The sequence below is a fragment of the Dysidea avara genome, chromosome 4 (genome assembly GCF_963678975.1).
Source record: "Dysidea avara chromosome 4, odDysAvar1.4, whole genome shotgun sequence".
Classification (NCBI taxonomy): domain Eukaryota; kingdom Metazoa; phylum Porifera; class Demospongiae; order Dictyoceratida; family Dysideidae; genus Dysidea; species Dysidea avara.
In genome coordinates this window covers 37,025,721-37,044,184 of record NC_089275.1, presented here as the reverse complement: position 1 = coordinate 37,044,184, position 18,464 = coordinate 37,025,721, and the positions used below count along the sequence as shown (strand labels likewise).

Sequence of the window (18,464 nt, the reverse complement as noted above, 5' to 3'; positions counted from 1 at the left end):
TTATACTCTTGTACTCGCCACTATACAGCTTCAAGTCAACAAGTCAGAAAGTGTCACAGTCTTAGGAGTCAATTGTTACACCATCAAAAGAAGTGTGAAAGCCAACAATAACTCAGTAAAGTCAATACTCTATGTGGAAACCAGAACAGCTAACTTTTTTTTAAGATACTAAGACAAAAAACAAACAAAAAAAAAACAGCTAACTAACTCAACTCACTTAATGTACAGCAGTATAGCTATACAGTCTACTTCACAGTGTAAGCAGCTAGCTATTAGATTAAAATTAGATCATCAATTTTGTCAAACACATGCCAAAGAACTTGCCTACACAGTACAATATTACACTGTTGCAGTCTCTGGCTGATGTGGATTCTTATTATTGTATTTGTGGTGGCTTTATTGTAGCTATAGCCACCCTATACTATAGCTAAGCCAAGCAGTTGGAGTTTGTACCGCACTGAATGACACTCGGCTGTGAGAATAAGTAATTTTTGCTGCGTAGTAAAAGCGGAAAGGTTTAATATATAGACTGTAAAGTACATTAATTTACCGCGCATGCGTGTATAACCGGATGTCACGAAACCCATATAAAAGCGAGGGATATTGCACAGTTAAACAGCTAGATACTGTGACCAGAGTTGATATCTATCGAGTGGATTTCATTGTGACAAAGCTACGTGACCAATTGGTAGCTATAGGTGAGTGCCCGGCTGCTGTTATTGCTACTGTAGCTACGTATTGATGGGAGTATTATCTCGGAGTATATAGTCTAGCTCTTGCGGAGCACCGGACCGCAATGCAGACTGGGAGTATCTCGGGGAGTTTACAGTGGAGTCTATCTTAGTGGCCAACTGCATTGAGAGGCCACCTTTATCAAATAATAGTCTCACGTGTTTAGACCTCCATCTTGCTTCCTCTTTTTCTTTGTGATGCCATTGGTCGGTGAGATAGGTCTGGTGAAATTCCGCCGGTTGACAGATTCTTGCTGGGAAAATGCTACGTAGCAACAGTAGCTATCAGCCCTGTCACGAAGTTTGCGGTAAAAAAATTATGTTTTGCCATGCTACAACAAACCAATGAAGCTAGATACACGTGGAAAATGGAAATTCGCAAACATGACGTCACAAAGAAAAAGAGGAGGCGAGATATAGCGATCTGGCCACGCGAGACTATCGCTAGCCAGCCTGTATTTATTACAAGTAAAGGTGACCATTATAGCTATATACGTATTCAGAGGTAGCTAGGCAGGTAGCTAGCTATCACCGCATGTATAGCTACCCATCATAGGTGGCGGAAAGGGGGGGTAGCTAGGGGGCTTAGCCCCCCCTCAGAATGATATCACGCCGAAATTATCCTTCTTGGAGTGGGGCTGAAAACCGTGATTAAGATCGAGATACTCTAATAGAGCAATCACTCTAATAAAGCAGTCGCAGCATTAGAGCAGTGTGTAGAAGGATTTGTATGTAGTTTATAAGCTATAAATGCATAGCTGGTGAGGTGAGCAGCTATTATCAGCTGGTTGTGACTTTTTTTTTTTTGGTCTCACCTTACCAAACCAGAGACAATGTAGCACCTCACTTCCATAAGTCTGGGTCAGCCCAGCCCCCCCCCCCCCCCTCATATCAACTACTTCCTCCACCCCTGCTACCCATCATGGCAGTTTGTGAAGTACGCGGCCTATATAATGTATAATTATGTAGACTGTTAAAGTATATTAATATGTGCTAATGTACATGTGTGTGTGAAGTTCCATGGATAATAGTTATAAACCTCAATATTTTGTCTACTAATATGTACATGGATTATATGTGGCTAGCTAGTTATGCTGTCTTGCTTATTTTTTTTGCATAGCTAAAATGCAAATAAGTGATCAAGTTTCTTTGATGGCTATTGCCTTGTTATATGTGTTGGGGCAGGAACTTTATGGTCAAATACCAACAGCATGCAGTGATGTTAAAAGTCTGGAAAAGTTGGAGTGTTGTCCAGCTACAGATGATGGTGTCTGTGGACAGGATGCAGGTAGGGGACAGTGTACTGAATTGAGCTTGCCTGGATACAACAAAAGAGGTACTGATGTCCGTCGCAATTGGCCTCACTATTTCACCAAGGTCAGTACTAATACTTAATCCTAAATGTACGATACCACTATAATTGACTACACTATAAATATACGTACATGATCACCATTTAACAATACCTAAACCCGCAGGATTTAATTATTATAATTATTTTTTCTTTTTTTAGGCTTGTCAGTGCATTGGAAATTACTCTGGATATGACTGTAGCCGGTGTAGGTTTGGTTACTATGGCCCTGGTTGCACCCAGTCACAGGTTCTTCCTCGACGATCTGTTGCTACCTACACTGATAGTGACTGGGCTGAATTCATTGATATTATTCTTTTGTCACGTTCATTTGACTCAGGGTACATGGTTGTATTGGAAGAGGCAGTTCCAGGAACCACAAATCTCTCCATGACAAACATATCACTTTATAATTTGTATGTCTGGATGCATCACTATGCTGCAAAAGATGCTTTTACAATAGGTAAGTTGTAGTGTGCATCCACTGTCTGATTTGTGGCAGCATTCAATGATATGCAGTGGAGTATCTAGGTGTGGGCTGTGTCCCACCAAAGAATTCTGGTGCCCTACCAAAGAATTTGGTGTCATACCAGAGGTATTAAATTTGTGTGCGAGATCAAGTACTCTAATAGAGCAGTCAATCACTCTAATATCACACTATTCAGAGAAGCAGTGTAACAAACTTATGCAGTTATAATAAGGATTTATGTATTTTATGAGTGATATTATAGTTGGTGGAGGGGCACCATTGTGAGCAGGCAGTTACCTTTTCCCCCTATCAAACCAGAGAGTCTAGATATGCCACTGGACTGATATGTACACAGCTATATGTTTTTAAAAGCTAGCATGTATGGTAGGTATATAATGTTAACAGAGTTACTATACTGTGCGTATATAAATATATACATGCATATGTCTTTTAAAATTTAGATTTAGCAAATCGTTTGGATTATGCTCACACCGGACCAGCATTCCCAACTTGGCACAAATACTTCAACTTGTGGCTTGAGTGGGAGATACAACATATGTTGAAGAGCATGGAACAAGTGGACTATCACACTTTTAGGCTACCTTATTGGGACTGGCGAATTGAAATTCAAAGGTCTAGTAACGGAATACTCTCAGAAGATCTCTTTACAGAAAATAAGCTTGGGGTAACAAGGAATGTCAGTGGCTTTCCTCGTGTATTTGGAGATATTGTCAGTGATGGATGGGACACAATATGTTGGCAAACATCCTTTCAAATTTGTGATCCAAATGTTAACACCGGTCCCCTTCAACGTTGTCCATTCACTGGAACTGATCCATGCAGTAGCAACAATCCTGATTGGCCTACTAGTCAGCAAGTAAATAATGCTATGGCTATTGATAACTATGATGCTCCACCTTATAACCTTCTATCACAAAAAAGCTATCGAAGTTTTGTTGATCATGATATTCACTTTAATATAACTGAGTGCAGTACAAACAGAATATGTATCTGTGCTCCTTCTTTTGACCCTCAGTGTGCCAAAGACTCTGAGATAGCAATTACAAAACAAATGCATACTTCAGTAAGTGTATGATTCGTGTCATTGTTTGTTGCGTACTCTCCTTTGTCTTGTTTAGGTTCATATCATTACTTCAACAGGTGATGTCACCACAAAGTCAAGTCTTCCACTTGAAATGACAGGACAAATGGGTGATATTGGAGCATCACCAAATGATCCTTTTTTCATTCTTCACCATACCATGGTAGATTGTATGTTAGATAAGTGGCTGGAGCTACACCCTGATGCAGAGTATCCTAATGATATACCAAGGACTGTTAGCACTACGGGACATCAATCTGATGATTTTATGGTTCCATTTTTCCCACCCTATACTAATGCTGACATGTTCACACGGTCTCATAATTTTGGGTACTTTTGTAATCTACCAAACATTACAAACCATGTGCCAAATGTATGATAATTACATTGTAAAAGACCTTTTTTTGCAAAACTACACCCTATTATCACAGTATAATATATAACAGCATTAACTGTGAATACATGCACATATTATACTATGCATATGATTCTATAGACTTGCATTTATTGTATGGATATATAATTTTGCTATTTGGCATATATACAGATTATATAATCTGTTCCAAAACAGCCAAGCTGTGAAAAAGGGTGAATTATTAGACATGATTTTAAACTGATGAGGGTTATTAGTGAAGATGTAGTAGAGCATGCATCATAGTTCAATTATGATCTGAGCTATCTAGCATGACACTTACTAAAATTGTTGTGAACTGCCTCAGTTGCACTACAGTGAGTCTGTTGATTATGACTGGTTGCTATTGTCTACTGTTAGTAATCTTTTTCTAGCAACTCATGTAAATGACAGGGCCTGCGAAAATAGGGCATGTGGGCACAGAATACACCCCATCACTTAACAGATCATGATATCTCAGTACTAGAATTGAATACTTGCATTGTATAATTTTTGTTATACTGTAGTAAAATTCAAATAAATTCTCAAAAATTGTATGGCCATAGTGTGATGGAATATAGTGTTATGCATTATGAATGTTTGAAAACACAGGCAAATTTTATGTACCCACTTGCCCTATATATATTATTGTAGGCTGAGTCACATATTAAAACTTATCATAGCCACTTATACAGGAATCAGTTTACTGTCAAAGTTTACCACACATACAGTAAGCATAAAAATTTACACAATAGATATAGTTGCCATTTATATAAGTTATAACAAGCAGCAATACAGCTACTATTGAGACAACTGAGGGTGCTACCTCTTCAATAAAAAGAAAGATACTGATATCAAATGAATCTACTTAGATATTCCAACAGAATAGTTAGATATTCTATAGCTACAAATGGACTTAATTTATACTACCCTTTCATGTCAATGGTATGCACATACATATATCCCAGAAATTTTGCAGATCAAGCACTTAAGACACTGAATTAGCATCAACTGTAGCATTCATAGATTTCCTATCTGTTCTGCAAAGAGTATCATAGAAATAAATTCATTCAATCAGTATCTTTTCATTGCAGAGGTTTATTCAAATGATCAGGAAATTATACAAGAAAATAATAAATTATATAGTAGAGTGGCTAAGCAAAAAATTGTTCACTTTTTGATAAAAGCACCAATCTTGGTACAGTGAAACCTCTTTAATAGGACCACCTTTGGGACCCACAATAAGTGACCCTAGTAGTGAGGTGGCCTTATTAATGAAAACCTCATTAATCCGGCCATCAACAAAGTGGCCTTATTATCAAGGTTTTCAACAAATCAACACCTGGCTATAGTTGCTGTAACAGCTATATACACATATTACAGGTTTCATCATAATGCACAGATGGGATTACTCTTTACTTGAGGCATAATGGCTGCTAAAAGCATGAAGCACATTTCTAAAACTATATTGGCATAGCTTTTGGCAGGTACTCAGGAGCAGCAACTTTTGTAGTGATACACGTACGTTGACTGTCTGTTCAGCTGGCCCTTTTATTAAGAGAATATTGTGTTAGTTTTACAAGTTTGGTCCTGCAGTATGTGGCCACTGGCCTTATTAATGAGGTGGCCCTATTAACGAAAATTAAATCAATGGAATAATATGGAAGATACATCTGGACTTTCTGAACCTGGCCACTATAACAAGGTGGCCTTAATAATGAGGTAGTGAGGTTCACTGTACAATATGTATTTGATTTGTACTTTTTTTTAATAATAGATACAGTGCCATTAAACTTACCAATCATATCACACTTAAAAACCTGCCAATTAAAACCAATAGAAAATGTATTGGGGAAGCCACAAAAGTGTTAATGTTCAATAGCCATATCATTGTGTTTACCATGTCAAAATTAATATGTATGTTCACTAAGCTGTAGATACATAATGACCTCATTAACATCATCATTGAGGATACATTTTAGTGCCAAAAGTGACCTCATTATTACGATTAATTGGTTACATATGTTTCACTAAATTGTAAATTCCAAAATAACCAGTTACCATATACGGCATAGTGTCACCTATTCAAGAGCAATTGCATTATTGTATGTGTGTAGCTATATTAATGATAAAGGTACACTGTGTATATACAATGTTGAAGTAATAAAACTATACACAATTAGCCACTATGCTTTAGAGTATAATTTTGAGAATTGTAGATCATCAATTTTGCAAAAGTAATTTTCAAATTGTAGGATGTTTGCATGCAGGACCAGACATCCAAGGGCAGATTCGGAGACTTGGTGTTTATTGAGGAAGCAATGTACTTAGGATTGTTGTAGATATTTGTTATCCTTGCTCTTATCATTTATTGTGGAGTTTGATTAGCAAATATATTGTTACTGGACAGCTAGACATGTTGTAAGAATCAATGCAAAAATCATAAATATGTATTGTTATCATTATTTGCATCAGTTACTTGAATGGTGCACATGCATATAGCTACAGCTACCATAAGTTTGTAGCCAGGTATCATGATGAGCAGTTATGCAAAACTAGTAGATGCTTTCTACATGGATGAATTACTTGTAACAGACCAGTAGGACTGGATACTCTATACAACAAAAATCAAATTTATGGCTGTTTGTTTAAACTATCGTAGCATTCTAGACACAAGTGTATGCATACACATAGCTACTGCTACATCAGGAATTTTTTGCAAATTAAGTACTGTACGCCATGTCAAATTGAAGGGGTCAGCGACAAAACGGGACAAGTGCCATTTGAAAATTTAGGTGACCACGTAGTAGGCATTAAACAGAATATTGGGACATAATTAAATTATTGTAACATTCGCTAAACATCAGTTTGAGAATACCATGAACTTTTAAATTCTGTTGTTTACTTAGTGACAATATTACTCACACGGCTAAAACAAGCCATTCTAATTTTAAGAAAATTTAAAATGGTACATTCTCATTTTTCCACTGACCCCTTCAATTGAAACTGAATTAAAATTTGCTTAAATCTTTTTCACAGTCTAAGTATGTAATACAATCAATTTCAATGGTCGTTATTCCTTTTCAAAATATACACTGGCAATAGAAATAGTTCCATTATCCAAATACTACTCCTAGAGATCCACTTCCATCAAAATCAGATTCTATAAATTAAAATAAGCAAGATCAAATGACTTCTAGTATAATTTAGTGACATTAATTGTGATTGTATGCAGCCATACACAACAGTACATTATTATAATATCACTTACCCTCCTCTCCAACATAAAGAAATCTGTTTGGCTTCACTTTGTACCTCTTGGAACTTGTTTGGACTACCCTTGGTGTTGACTGATCAATGAGGTACTCTTTTACTTGTTGAGGAGTATAGTGAGGGAACTTTTCCAATACTAGAGCTGCTGCTCCTGCTACAATTCCACAAGATGAGGATGTGCCACTAAGTTCTCTACAAGCAAAAGAAGTGTTGTGTACATGTTCACACTTGATATAACCTAATTGATTATATATATTGACCATGCAGTATAGGTCACCTCACCTGTAACCATTGTTACCACCAGCAGCAGCAAGGATAGATCGTGCTGGAGCATACAAGGTCACGCACTTCCCAAAGTTTGATCCAGCAGAGCCTGCTAAAAGTCTATCATCTTTTTCTGTTCCACCAACTGTGATTACATGTGGAGAACTGGCAGGAGAATAACTGCAGGCATCTTGTAGGAAGTTTCCTACATATAAAAATGGTTGTGAACTACACAGATGATACATTCTCAGGTTTTTAGTTACCAGCAGCTGCCACAAGGACAATGTTTTCCCTCACAGCTTGCTCAATGATGTCATCGACAGCTGGACTATGTGGTCCAATAAGTGGTAGAGCAATTACTGATCTACGTCCTGTAAGTTTTGTTGCATTAATCACGTATTGTATTCCTCTGATCACATCTGAGAAGTATCCAGCCAATTGACAGTTTAGCACTTTGATGCTGTATATAGACAAGTAGTTGTATAGTTTAAAATGCAACATACTGTATATACACAAGTAGGCTAAATATAAATGTTTAAGTACATGGAATATAGTCTATAATATACCTGTATATATTGGCTTTAGTTGCCACTCCAACAGATTTTCCCACAGCCAAACTTGCAACCTGTGTCCCATGAAATTTCCTAGAGCAATCTTTAGGTCGTCTAGGATTCCTGAGCCATCTATATCCTCCATCAAATGCTCTACCTTCAAATTCTTCATGATCAAGATTTATCCCCTCACCAAACATGTAAATATCAACTCCAGATCCTACAAACATTGGAATATACAGTAGTAACTTATACATATGTGACCCAGTCTGTGAAAAGGGGTTATAGCTTTATCCATTGGATGTACTTGGCAACCTGTAACTTGACTTGTGAATGTGGTATCACCCTGACATTTAGTCCTCTTATATCCCTAACATCGCACCATGGCTTGGTGTAATATGAAGGTGATAGGTTGAAAACATGAGGAGTTATGACTAGTCAAACTTGACAATTTGGAACCCCTTTTCTCAGACCGGATCACTTATTCATATATTTAGCAGACTTTGTTGAGTGCATGCATGTACACTTTACAAAAATACAATTTTAACATGTATGTAACAGTTACCAGTTGCCAATGGAGAGTATCGTCCATCCAGTGGTAGTGATCTTTGATCAATCCTATCAAGATGCCATCCTAGTTCATCAATCAATGACCTCACTTCTCTGCTGTGTACTTCACTATCATCAATTGTAGCCATCAACTCAAGATTTGGTTCTACTGGTAGACCAGTGACCAGTGATAGTGATAGAATCAGAAAACTCAACTTCTCCAAAATCATATTCATATCTGACTTCTCTTGTCAAGTCTAAGTCTTCAGTTGCTGTGATACTAATGATGAGGGTTAGACTATCACTGTATTTATACTAGTCAGTGGAGTGACTTCACAGTATTGTTGTTATTACCGAATTAAGTCTGGATGCTTTATAGGAAGTGCACACTTGCAACATTTTCAGATCACATTTTACTTGTGGTCATGCATGCATATGTTATCTCAATGTGGTCATCTAGCACTCTACAATCAGTACATACACGTACTAAATCTATTTTAAATGTCAAATATACACACATGGTTAGTGTTGATGATTTTGTATCAGTTTATATACAACTACATACTGTAAATCATTTGAAATGTTTACCAGCTTTACCAATTTTGGTGCTAGTTGTGTAAGTTGACTGTCATTACCATCATCATAAAAAGTGATTGTGTACACTTGGTCCCTTAGTAGCTGCCCACAGTGCAATTAACTGTGATGGCAGGGTTCTAGGATTCCTCCTGAACCAGTGCTAGCCCCTAAAGGTTATACCATGTCTTGTCAAGTCACCTTTTCTCCTGAAACATCGACTACAAGCACAGTTAAAAATCCCTAGGTTGGAAAAACATTAGCAGCACAAGTAATTGTCCCTCTGTTTTGTGCTAGAATATCAACAGCACTAGAATACGCATCTCTGACCACTGCTTATGATCCTGATGCAACTGGAACCATCCATCCTCAACAGGGCTGCCCAGAGAAATTAAGGGGCCCAGGACAAAGAGTTAAAGTGGGGCCCCAGAGCATCCAAGCTGTAAGCTGAAGGCCAAAAAAAAAAAGTCATTACATGCTGACAATGACAATAGCTACCCCTCACCAGCCATAATAAGCTTGCTACACTGCTCCTCTGAAGAATACTGTGACTGCTCTATTAGAGTATTTAGGTTTGACTGCTCTATTAGAGTATATCGATCTTTTAAACAGGTATTCAAGGGCTCGTTCAAGGGGCCCTTCATTAGGGTCTCCTGGGGCCCTTTTCAGGCTGGGGCCCGGGAAAAATGCCCCAGTCCCCCCCTCCCCCTCCCCGTGGGCGGACCCGATCCTCAACACTAATGCATGCAAATTGCCACCTCATCACACCATCTCTTCTTAGGTCCATGGAATGGCCACCTCTGAATCAGCTCACCAAACAGGTTGTTTAGGAGTGCGGCCCTCATCCATACAACCCAAGTGGCCTAACCACCGCAATCTCCACTCCAAAAGGCATAATTGTGCGCACACACATGCTGGGCTACCTGAGCTTACAGGTATACAGGAATAGTTACTGTACATTGCAAATATGGATGAGCTATAAAACCTAATACCCTGGTATTGAGGAATCATCTCTTGTGCTCATGCATGCTAGTGTTGTTCTAGTTGGATTATAATGCTAATACTAAAGTACTTTTAGTACAGCAGTAGTTTAGAACTGAAATCTTATTATCTTTTAGTGCAATGACTAAACTAAATAAACTACCAATAATTATTACAAGCCACAATAGCCAGTAATTGTAGTGTGAAAACTACCTAAGATGAATTTTTGAAAAAAACTAATTCTTTGTCCAAAGACTAGTATATTATATAACAGTGTATAATTGGTAAATAACTTAAGCTATTAGTTTATAATACTATTGACTAAAAAAAGTACTAAAATCTGAATTTGAACTTCGGTATTAGTAGGTTAAACATTTAAAACCAAAATAATACAACTATATAGAGCAACCACTAACTAATACGTACATACTACAATTATGTATAAAAAGATCACATGTATCAAACAAGTTTAAACAAACGAGTAAAATGAAACAAGTTGAATAAATAATAATCAAACAAGTTTGTTCACTTTGTACCATCTATGTGACATTTTCAGACAACAGTTATAATCTCTACTAGCATACAGTATACTATGTGCCTATGTACATGAGGTATACCCATTGATGTATTTCTGTACATAAATATACATTCTTGCAGCACTGTGTTGGTCTATATGAATATGTATATGATTGTTATTCATGCGTACATAATATACAGTGTGTATATATATGGAGAGAGAGAGAGCAGTTGCATAGTATTGTATAAGGAAATCATACACAATTATTAAACAGCATCCATGTAATTACAGTGTGTGTGATACCTCAAAGACATGATCAAACACTCTTATATAGCCATACAGGATGTAGTGCAGCCATAATGGTGAATCATCAACACTAAGTAAAATGATATAATGCTTCAACTAAATATGGGTGCATGTATATACACTTGTACCTTTGTGGCACCACAATGATGTCATTTCTGTGTCACATCTTTCAGTTTTCTTGTATAAAAACTCAACAAAAATTTAATGTCCATATAAGTATTGAATACTATGCTTGCACTTAGGATGTTTATATTTTAATACTGCAGTGTAATCATAATACTTAACAAACAATTAAAACATTTCTACACACAACATGTAGCTAGTTACAATTTAGAAACGAACTCCATTGTATGTGTTGTGATTTTAAATATACGTAGCTATTATATAATATTTTGCATCCTACATATTGGGTATGGACAATATAATATATCTATGGCGTTATAAATATATACTCATACAGTACTTGAGTCTCAGATAATGAAAAGTGTATATAAATATTACCGTTATTGTCTTAAAGACAAGTTTGTATGATAGTACAGCGGCACAATGCAAAAATCATGCACTTTTTCATTAAACCATAAAACTTTCCACATACATAATACTCCTCATGACATATAATACCATCACGGATTTGACCTTTGGTGATATTTATGGCCATTTTTGCATGGCAATTTGATCATTTGTGTCTTTATCTCCCTATGGCATTAATTAACTTGTTAAAAATGGCACCACAAAAGTTTGTTGAATGAAACAACTTCATTATTACCCATGAATTTAGAGATAATTTACCTCCTCATGGGTAATTTACACCCCAAGGGCACCATTAATTTGGTACCATGTTTTAACAAGTTTATTAATGCCTCAGGGAGAAATGATCAATGTTCTGTGCAAATGTGGCCACAAAGGTCAAATCTGTGATAATACTATATCAAAAATACATGTCATTAGGAGTACTATGTATGTATGTAGACAGTTTCATGGTTAAAAGAAAAGTACACAATTTGGCTAATTTTGAGGCTATGCCACTACACTATAACACATTCCCTATTAATTTGTCCTTATTTTGTAGGATTCATTGTGTTCCATGTACAAATGATTAATGCCTCAGGGAATAAAAATAGAAACAACCAAGTTTCTGTGCAAATGTGGCTATAAAGGTCACCAATGGTCAAAATGGCACTATATCTAAAATACATGTCATGATCATGATGAGTACTATAATATAATTATGTGGAAAGTTTCGTGGTTAAAAAGTACACAATTTGTTTAATGTGGGGGCTACATTCCTACATTATATGCCTTACTGGAGCAAATTAGAACAGTTTCCACTTTACAATTGGTTATCATTTCTCACATAGAAAGATACTACAGCAAGAGGTAAAATATTGTTTGCTCGGTTTGTAGTAGGTAACCAGCAATTTACTTGTGAAGACAAAGTAGAATTGCTCTCTTCTTTCTGAGAGTGGAGTAACATTTTGAAAACTTCTGCTGTGATACATATAACTATGCAATACTATTATACGGTATGAGAAGATGCCATAATAAGCTATACTATTGCAAAACAAATATGTACTGTATACATACATAAAATAGTATGGCTACAAAACTTAATTGTTTGAATGAATTGTGAGTTTTCACTATTACACTTGAGCTGTAATATTATAAATAGTTACCTAAGGATGGATTCCCCCTAAAACATGTTGTTGTCAAATGTGTGTATATTGCCTTATATGTACATATGTAATGAATCCCATGAAAACTCAGAGTATTTGAAGATTGACCTGATTTCCTCTTGGCATTGAGTCAGACATAATATACAATTCTGCAAATCAAGCAGTCATACTTCTTGGCAACAGCTATGTGGGTCTCATACATTACTTTGTCTTCACAAATAATTTGCTGTTTACCCACTACAACCTGAGTGCCTTATTGGAACAAATTAACAGACTTTCCAGTTTACGATTGTTACCATTTCTCACATAGAAAGATACTATGGCAAGAGGTAAATTTGCTCATACATATAGTGTAGTGGCTAGCCCCTAAAATCAGCCAAATTGTGTACTTTTCATTAATTTTAACCATGGAACTTTCCAAATAATATAGTACTCCTCATGACATGTATTTTTGATACAGTTCCATCACAGATTTGACTTTTAGTGATCTTTATGGCTACATTTGCACAGAAAATTGATTATTTCTGTCTTTATTTCCCTGAGACTTTAATTAACTTGTTAAAACATGGTACCAAATGAAAGGTTTTGCAAGTTGGCTTTTATTTCAAGTTAATCTATAGGTAATTCCATTTTGATGTTATGATCACTTTTATTAGCTGCAGAATTCTCGAATTTACCTGCCCTTGGGGTGTAAATTATTCATGAGGAGGTCAAAAGTCATGGATAAAGACCACGTTGTTTCATTCAACAAGACTATTACTTTGCTGCTATGCTTTAACAAGTTTATTAATGCCACAGGGAGATAGACACAAACTATCAAATTTCTATATGCAAAAATGGCCACCAAAGGTAAAACCTACAAAGGCATTGTAGCATCATGAGGAGGACTATTTATGGAAAGTTCCATGATTTAATGAATGATTTTTATGTTGTGCAGCTACAGTATACTAACATACAAACTTGTCTTTAAGACAATAAATGCACTAAATACAAGTCATCTGTATGCTAAAGCTATTCATTATCTGTACATATACCACTTTGACACCTCAGATCAAAGGAAACCACAGGGTTATATTTCACATATTTCCCTGACCACAGGGTGATATCTAGATATTGCCCTGTGGTTAGGGCAATATCACGGTATAGCTCTGAACACAAATGTGCCTGATGCTGAGGCAACTACAAAGCATCAGTTCCCTTGATTCTTTATATTGAGCTGCTTAAAGTTTTGCATTGTGGATTTGAGTTAGCATATAGACTTAGCTGGCCAAACATTCTCTTCAAGGAAAAACATTTGAATGAGTCATCATCAGCTGGTTTTCTATTCAGCACATTTCAACCATGTGTAGGGACCCGCCGATTATGCTGGCTTAATTTTGAGCATAATAGGTACCTAAAAGCATTGAGCATAATGCCAGCATAATAGGTTAAATATTTGTACGATAATATAAATTCTTGCTGGAAAAATGACAATTGCAAAATAAGATCGATAGAAGAGAGAGCCATCACTAATAATTGATGAGAAAACATGCATGATTACAAACAAATTATATATTATGTGTTATGTGTCCTCGGACAACATGCGACCACATGTCTGACCAACAGTGGACAGCAGTGGGCATGGCAAGGAAAAAAAATAATTATATTTAAGTACAAAACTAAAGTTACAGCTTAAATTATATACAGATTAAAAACAGTCCGGGTTGATTGTCCATTCTTTAGAGTTCCTACCATAAAATATTCTCTGTGAAGCAGAAATTGAGGCACTGGCCATCTTGAACAAAAGATTTCTAGCACTTCCCTTGGAAAATAGGGATACTTGCTGGGTAAAATTTATCACATCCTTAATTGCAGCAATAGAACTAGGTTGAAAATGGCCCAAAACACTGACTTCCACAGTTCTGTAGCAGTGAGGAATCTTCAAACGATCCAATTCAGCCAAAAGCTGTACATACTCAGGTTTATAAAGTTTGCGGTTGTGTGCAGACTCCAAATGATGTATTGAGTCCAATGGACATGTAAGCTCTATAATGCCCATCGATGCAGAGTGTCTGTTATAGATGACAACATCGGGTCTGTAAGGAGTGACTAAGACATTGGAGGGGATGGTTTCAGGAGGAGAGTCATTAAAACGATGTCCCTGCAGGTCCGCATAGACACTGACCATCTGGCAATCAGAAAAGAGAGTAATTAACTGAGAAATTAAAGTGAACAGTACTTGATTATGTCTATAGGTGTACCTTTGTTGGGATAGTGCTATTGGGCAACCACCTAAAATATGAGCGGTAGTTGGCCGGTTAGAGTCACAAAGGGTACACTTGGCACCACACTGTATGTGCCAGCGACGCAGGTTAACAGCAGTAGGCAGAGTGTCCGAGGATGCTCTCAACAAGAAAGAAAGTTGCCCAGGGTGAAATCCAGTCATTAACTTATTCCATGTTCTGCAGCTAGTTTCTAACCTAGCAGAATCCAAAAATTTGCATTGCACAGTGAGTTGATTGAGATGGGCTTCACTGTCAGAAGTAATTTTACTAGTCAAATCATCCTTAGCTCTCTTGTAAAGAGACCGTGCTGATGGCATATCGGACAATTGGCTTTGGGCAGCCGACAATATGGAATAATCTTGATTCTGGAACTGCAGGGACATACTCTAATAGAGCAGTCAGTAACTCTAATAGAATAATCATCAAACTGACTGTTTTATTAGAGTATATCGATCTTTTCTCTTACATGCAGATTTATGCTCCAGCCACTCATTTTTTTCTATACAGTGTTAAACTAGTAGCAAAGCATATGAACTAAGGCATGAACATTGAGCATAATCGAGCATAATAGGTAAATATTGAGCATTGATTTAAGCATAATAGGTGAATTTTTGAGCAGTGCAGCATAGCATAATAGGTAAAATTATGAGCATAATCGGCGGGTCCCTAACCATGTGGCAAGATGGCTTAGACATTCTCACGGTTAGTAACCTATACTCTTTAGCACCGATACTCTTTAGCACCTACTTTAGCACCTTAGACTATTTTAGACATCCTTAACCGGGTTACTTGGTTAGAAATGGTACCACAAAACCTAACAAACCCACAATCATTTCCTTTTTGTGAATACCACAGACCAAATTGAAACCCACATTTGATCAAGACACACAATAGTGTGTCGTGCGGCCCAAGAAGCCGGCGCGCCACACCGTGAGTATATTGACAGGAAGAAAGAAAACGTCATTTTCACACATTTGTATCTCGGTGATACCTTATCCGATTGGAACCAAATTTTCCACACAGTTGCCCGCCAGCCAGGGGAGTCTACATTCCAAATTTGAAGGAAATCGCTCCAGCCATTTCCGAGATACGAGCTGCCATTAATGCTTTACTTTTTTCTTCTTCTTCGTCTTTTCGCACACTTGCAAAAATTGCTATAAAAAGCAAATGCGTACTCCGATCGCCATGAAATTTGGCACACAGACAGGGAGTCCAAAGGCGAATCCTAGCAACAACTTTGGTACAAATCCGATGAATGGTTCAGGAGTTATGACCGATTATTCGCGTAAAACAAGATCGATTTGTTGTCACGCCTACAGGATAAACCGCTTCATGGAATGAGTTGAAAATTGCTATGTAGATGGAATAACCATCGTAGGAGTGCCTTTTGGTGGTTTGAAAGGAATCGAGATAAAGACCATGGAGATATGACACAAAACCCAACCTGTGTCACAATTACGCGATCGATTTTTACGAATAAAAAAGTATTAGTTTTCACGCCTACTAGGCAAACCGCTTAGAGCAATGAGCTGAAAATCGGTGTATAGCTGGAATAATCTTCATAGAAAGTCCTTTCAGTAGTACAGAAGAATCGGATTACAAACCACTGAGTTATGATTCTAAAGCCAACTCCGTGGAGCAAATTCGAGATCGAGATACTCTAATAGAACAGTCACCCTAATAGAGCATTCGGCTAATTTATTTACTCCATTATAGAATTTTATTACATCACAAGTTATTCTGTAGGGAGTTCAGCTGCAAACAGTTAATCTTATAGACAGTTCAGCAAGAAGCAAGTCACCATGTGGAGAATTAAGCAAATATATCACTATAGAGATTCAGAACATTACAAGTCACACTGAAGAAAGTTCAGCTATAAACAAGTCATGCACCCTGTAGAGAATTCAGCTACAATTAAGTCACTCTCTAGAGAATTCAGCTACACAGAATTCAGCTACACACAAGTCACTGTGGAGAGAGTTCAGCTACAAACAAATTACCCTGTAGAGAGATCAGCTACAAATAAAACACTTTGCAGAGTGTTCAGCTACAACAAATCAACCTTTAGAGCGATCAGCAATGAACAAATCAACACACATCTACCTGTAGAGAGATAAGCTAGAAACAAATCACCCTGTAGAGAGTTCAGCTACAAAAAATCTCCCTGTAGAGACATCAACTAGAAACTAGACACAATGTAAGGAGTTCAGCTACAAGCAATCACCCTGTAGAGAGTTCAGCTAAAACAAATCAACCTGCAGAGAGATCAGCTACAAACAAATCACCTTATAGAGAGTTCAGCTACAAACAAATTACCTTGTAGAGAGATCGGCTACAAACAAATCAACCTGCAGAGAGATCAGGTACACACAAATCAACTTGTAGAGAGGTCAGTTACAAACAAATCACCCTGTAGAGAGATCAGCTAGAAACTAGACACAATGTAAGCAGTTCAGCTACAAGCAAATCACCCTTTAGTGAGTTGAGCTACAAACAAATCAACCTGCAGAGACTATTACTAGATTTCCAGATTACACAGGTGTGCCACTCATGCAAAACACATATAATCAATGTTATGTATAAATGATGTTTGGCTAAGCATATATGTGACCGAATTTTGGAAAATCACCCATATGGGCACATTTGACACTTAAAATATTTAATGACCAAATAACAAGCTTTATAGTGCAAATGTACTTGTTGATGGTTTTAAGCCATTCTCAATACCTTAAATTACTAGAAAATTTTAGAAATATTTTTATAGCTCTCCTCTGCTCATAATAGCAACCCACCAAACATGAAAATTCTAATTATTTCAGGCGTGCCCATATGGGTGATTTTCCAAAATTCAGTCACATATATGTCATTGCAACTGTTGTCCATACAGTTGGCTCATGGTTGGAGGAAATGTCATAGTGGCTTGTGATGCATGTACGTACTTCATGACCTCATTAACAAGATTTCATTATTATTGAGGACATATTTTAGTCCCATGCAGAAGTGACCTCATTATTACCATTAATGATCTAAAACAGTAAGTTACCTTCTAAAACAACTAGTTACTATACAGTATGCACATGCATGATAGTACCACCTGCCCAAGAGCTATTGCATTATTGTATGTGATAAAGGTAATACATATATACAGTGCTGAAATACTAAAATATATGCCAGCATAATTTAAGAATTATAAGTTACCAATTTAAATCCACAATTGTAGGATGTTTGCAAAGATAATCCAGACTTATCATATATAAGTATGTAGCTATATCACTTTACTTCATCAAGGGCTTAGCATTTTGTATAATATTGTTGAGCTGCATAAAAGGTTTTCAGTATGGACACTACAATAATTATTAAAATGACAAAAAGGTAAAAAGATTGTTGCCAAAACATTTTTGTAAAAAGAAAAAAAAGAGGTTATATCAGTGCACCTCTAAAATCTCATAATGGTAAAATTGAATAAAAT

The 18,464-nt window shown here is 36.8% G+C and overlaps 2 protein-coding genes across 2 annotated transcripts; one reads left to right on the top strand and one right to left on the bottom strand.

Moving 5' to 3' along the window:
* The first annotated feature begins 643 nt into the window (after nt 1-643).
* On the top strand, nt 644-4,182 carry LOC136254873 (tyrosinase-like). Its single transcript, XM_066047637.1, has 5 exons — nt 644-698; nt 1,852-2,108; nt 2,245-2,545; nt 3,013-3,635; nt 3,691-4,182. The coding sequence occupies exons 2-5, from the start codon at nt 1,857-1,859 to the stop codon at nt 4,030-4,032; spliced, it is 1,518 nt and encodes a 505-aa protein (XP_065903709.1). The 5' UTR covers nt 644-698; nt 1,852-1,856; the 3' UTR covers nt 4,033-4,182.
* A 2,919-nt stretch (nt 4,183-7,101) lies between these two features.
* Nucleotides 7,102-9,660, bottom strand: LOC136254875 (extracellular serine proteinase-like). The gene is made up of 6 exons (XM_066047640.1): nt 8,698-9,660; nt 8,148-8,352; nt 7,845-8,041; nt 7,600-7,786; nt 7,316-7,509; nt 7,102-7,207 (listed from the first exon to the last, which is right to left on the bottom strand). Exons 1-6 carry the CDS (start codon nt 8,915-8,917, stop codon nt 7,161-7,163), a joined length of 1,050 nt encoding a protein of 349 aa, XP_065903712.1. The 5' UTR covers nt 8,918-9,660; the 3' UTR covers nt 7,102-7,160.
* Between the last annotated feature and the right edge of the window lie 8,804 nt (nt 9,661-18,464).

Excerpts from the sequence above, each read along its gene's own strand:
- LOC136254873 (XM_066047637.1), top strand. The coding sequence starts at position 1,857 with ATGCAAATAAGTGATCAAGTTTCTTTGATGGCTATTGCCTTGTTATAT. Across the intron at positions 2,109-2,244 it reads GGCCTCACTATTTCACCAAG|GCTTGTCAGTGCATTGGAAA; the intron begins GTCAGTACTAAT and ends TTCTTTTTTTAG. Across the intron at positions 2,546-3,012 it reads AAAAGATGCTTTTACAATAG|ATTTAGCAAATCGTTTGGAT; the intron begins GTAAGTTGTAGT and ends TTTAAAATTTAG.
- LOC136254875 (XM_066047640.1), bottom strand. The coding sequence starts at position 8,917 with ATGAATATGATTTTGGAGAAGTTGAGTTTTCTGATTCTATCACTATCA. Across the intron at positions 8,042-8,147 it reads ACTAAAGCCAATATATACAG|CATCAAAGTGCTAAACTGTC; the intron begins GTATATTATAGA and ends GTCTATATACAG. Across the intron at positions 7,510-7,599 it reads GGTGGTAACAATGGTTACAG|AGAACTTAGTGGCACATCCT; the intron begins GTGAGGTGACCT and ends TTTTGCTTGTAG.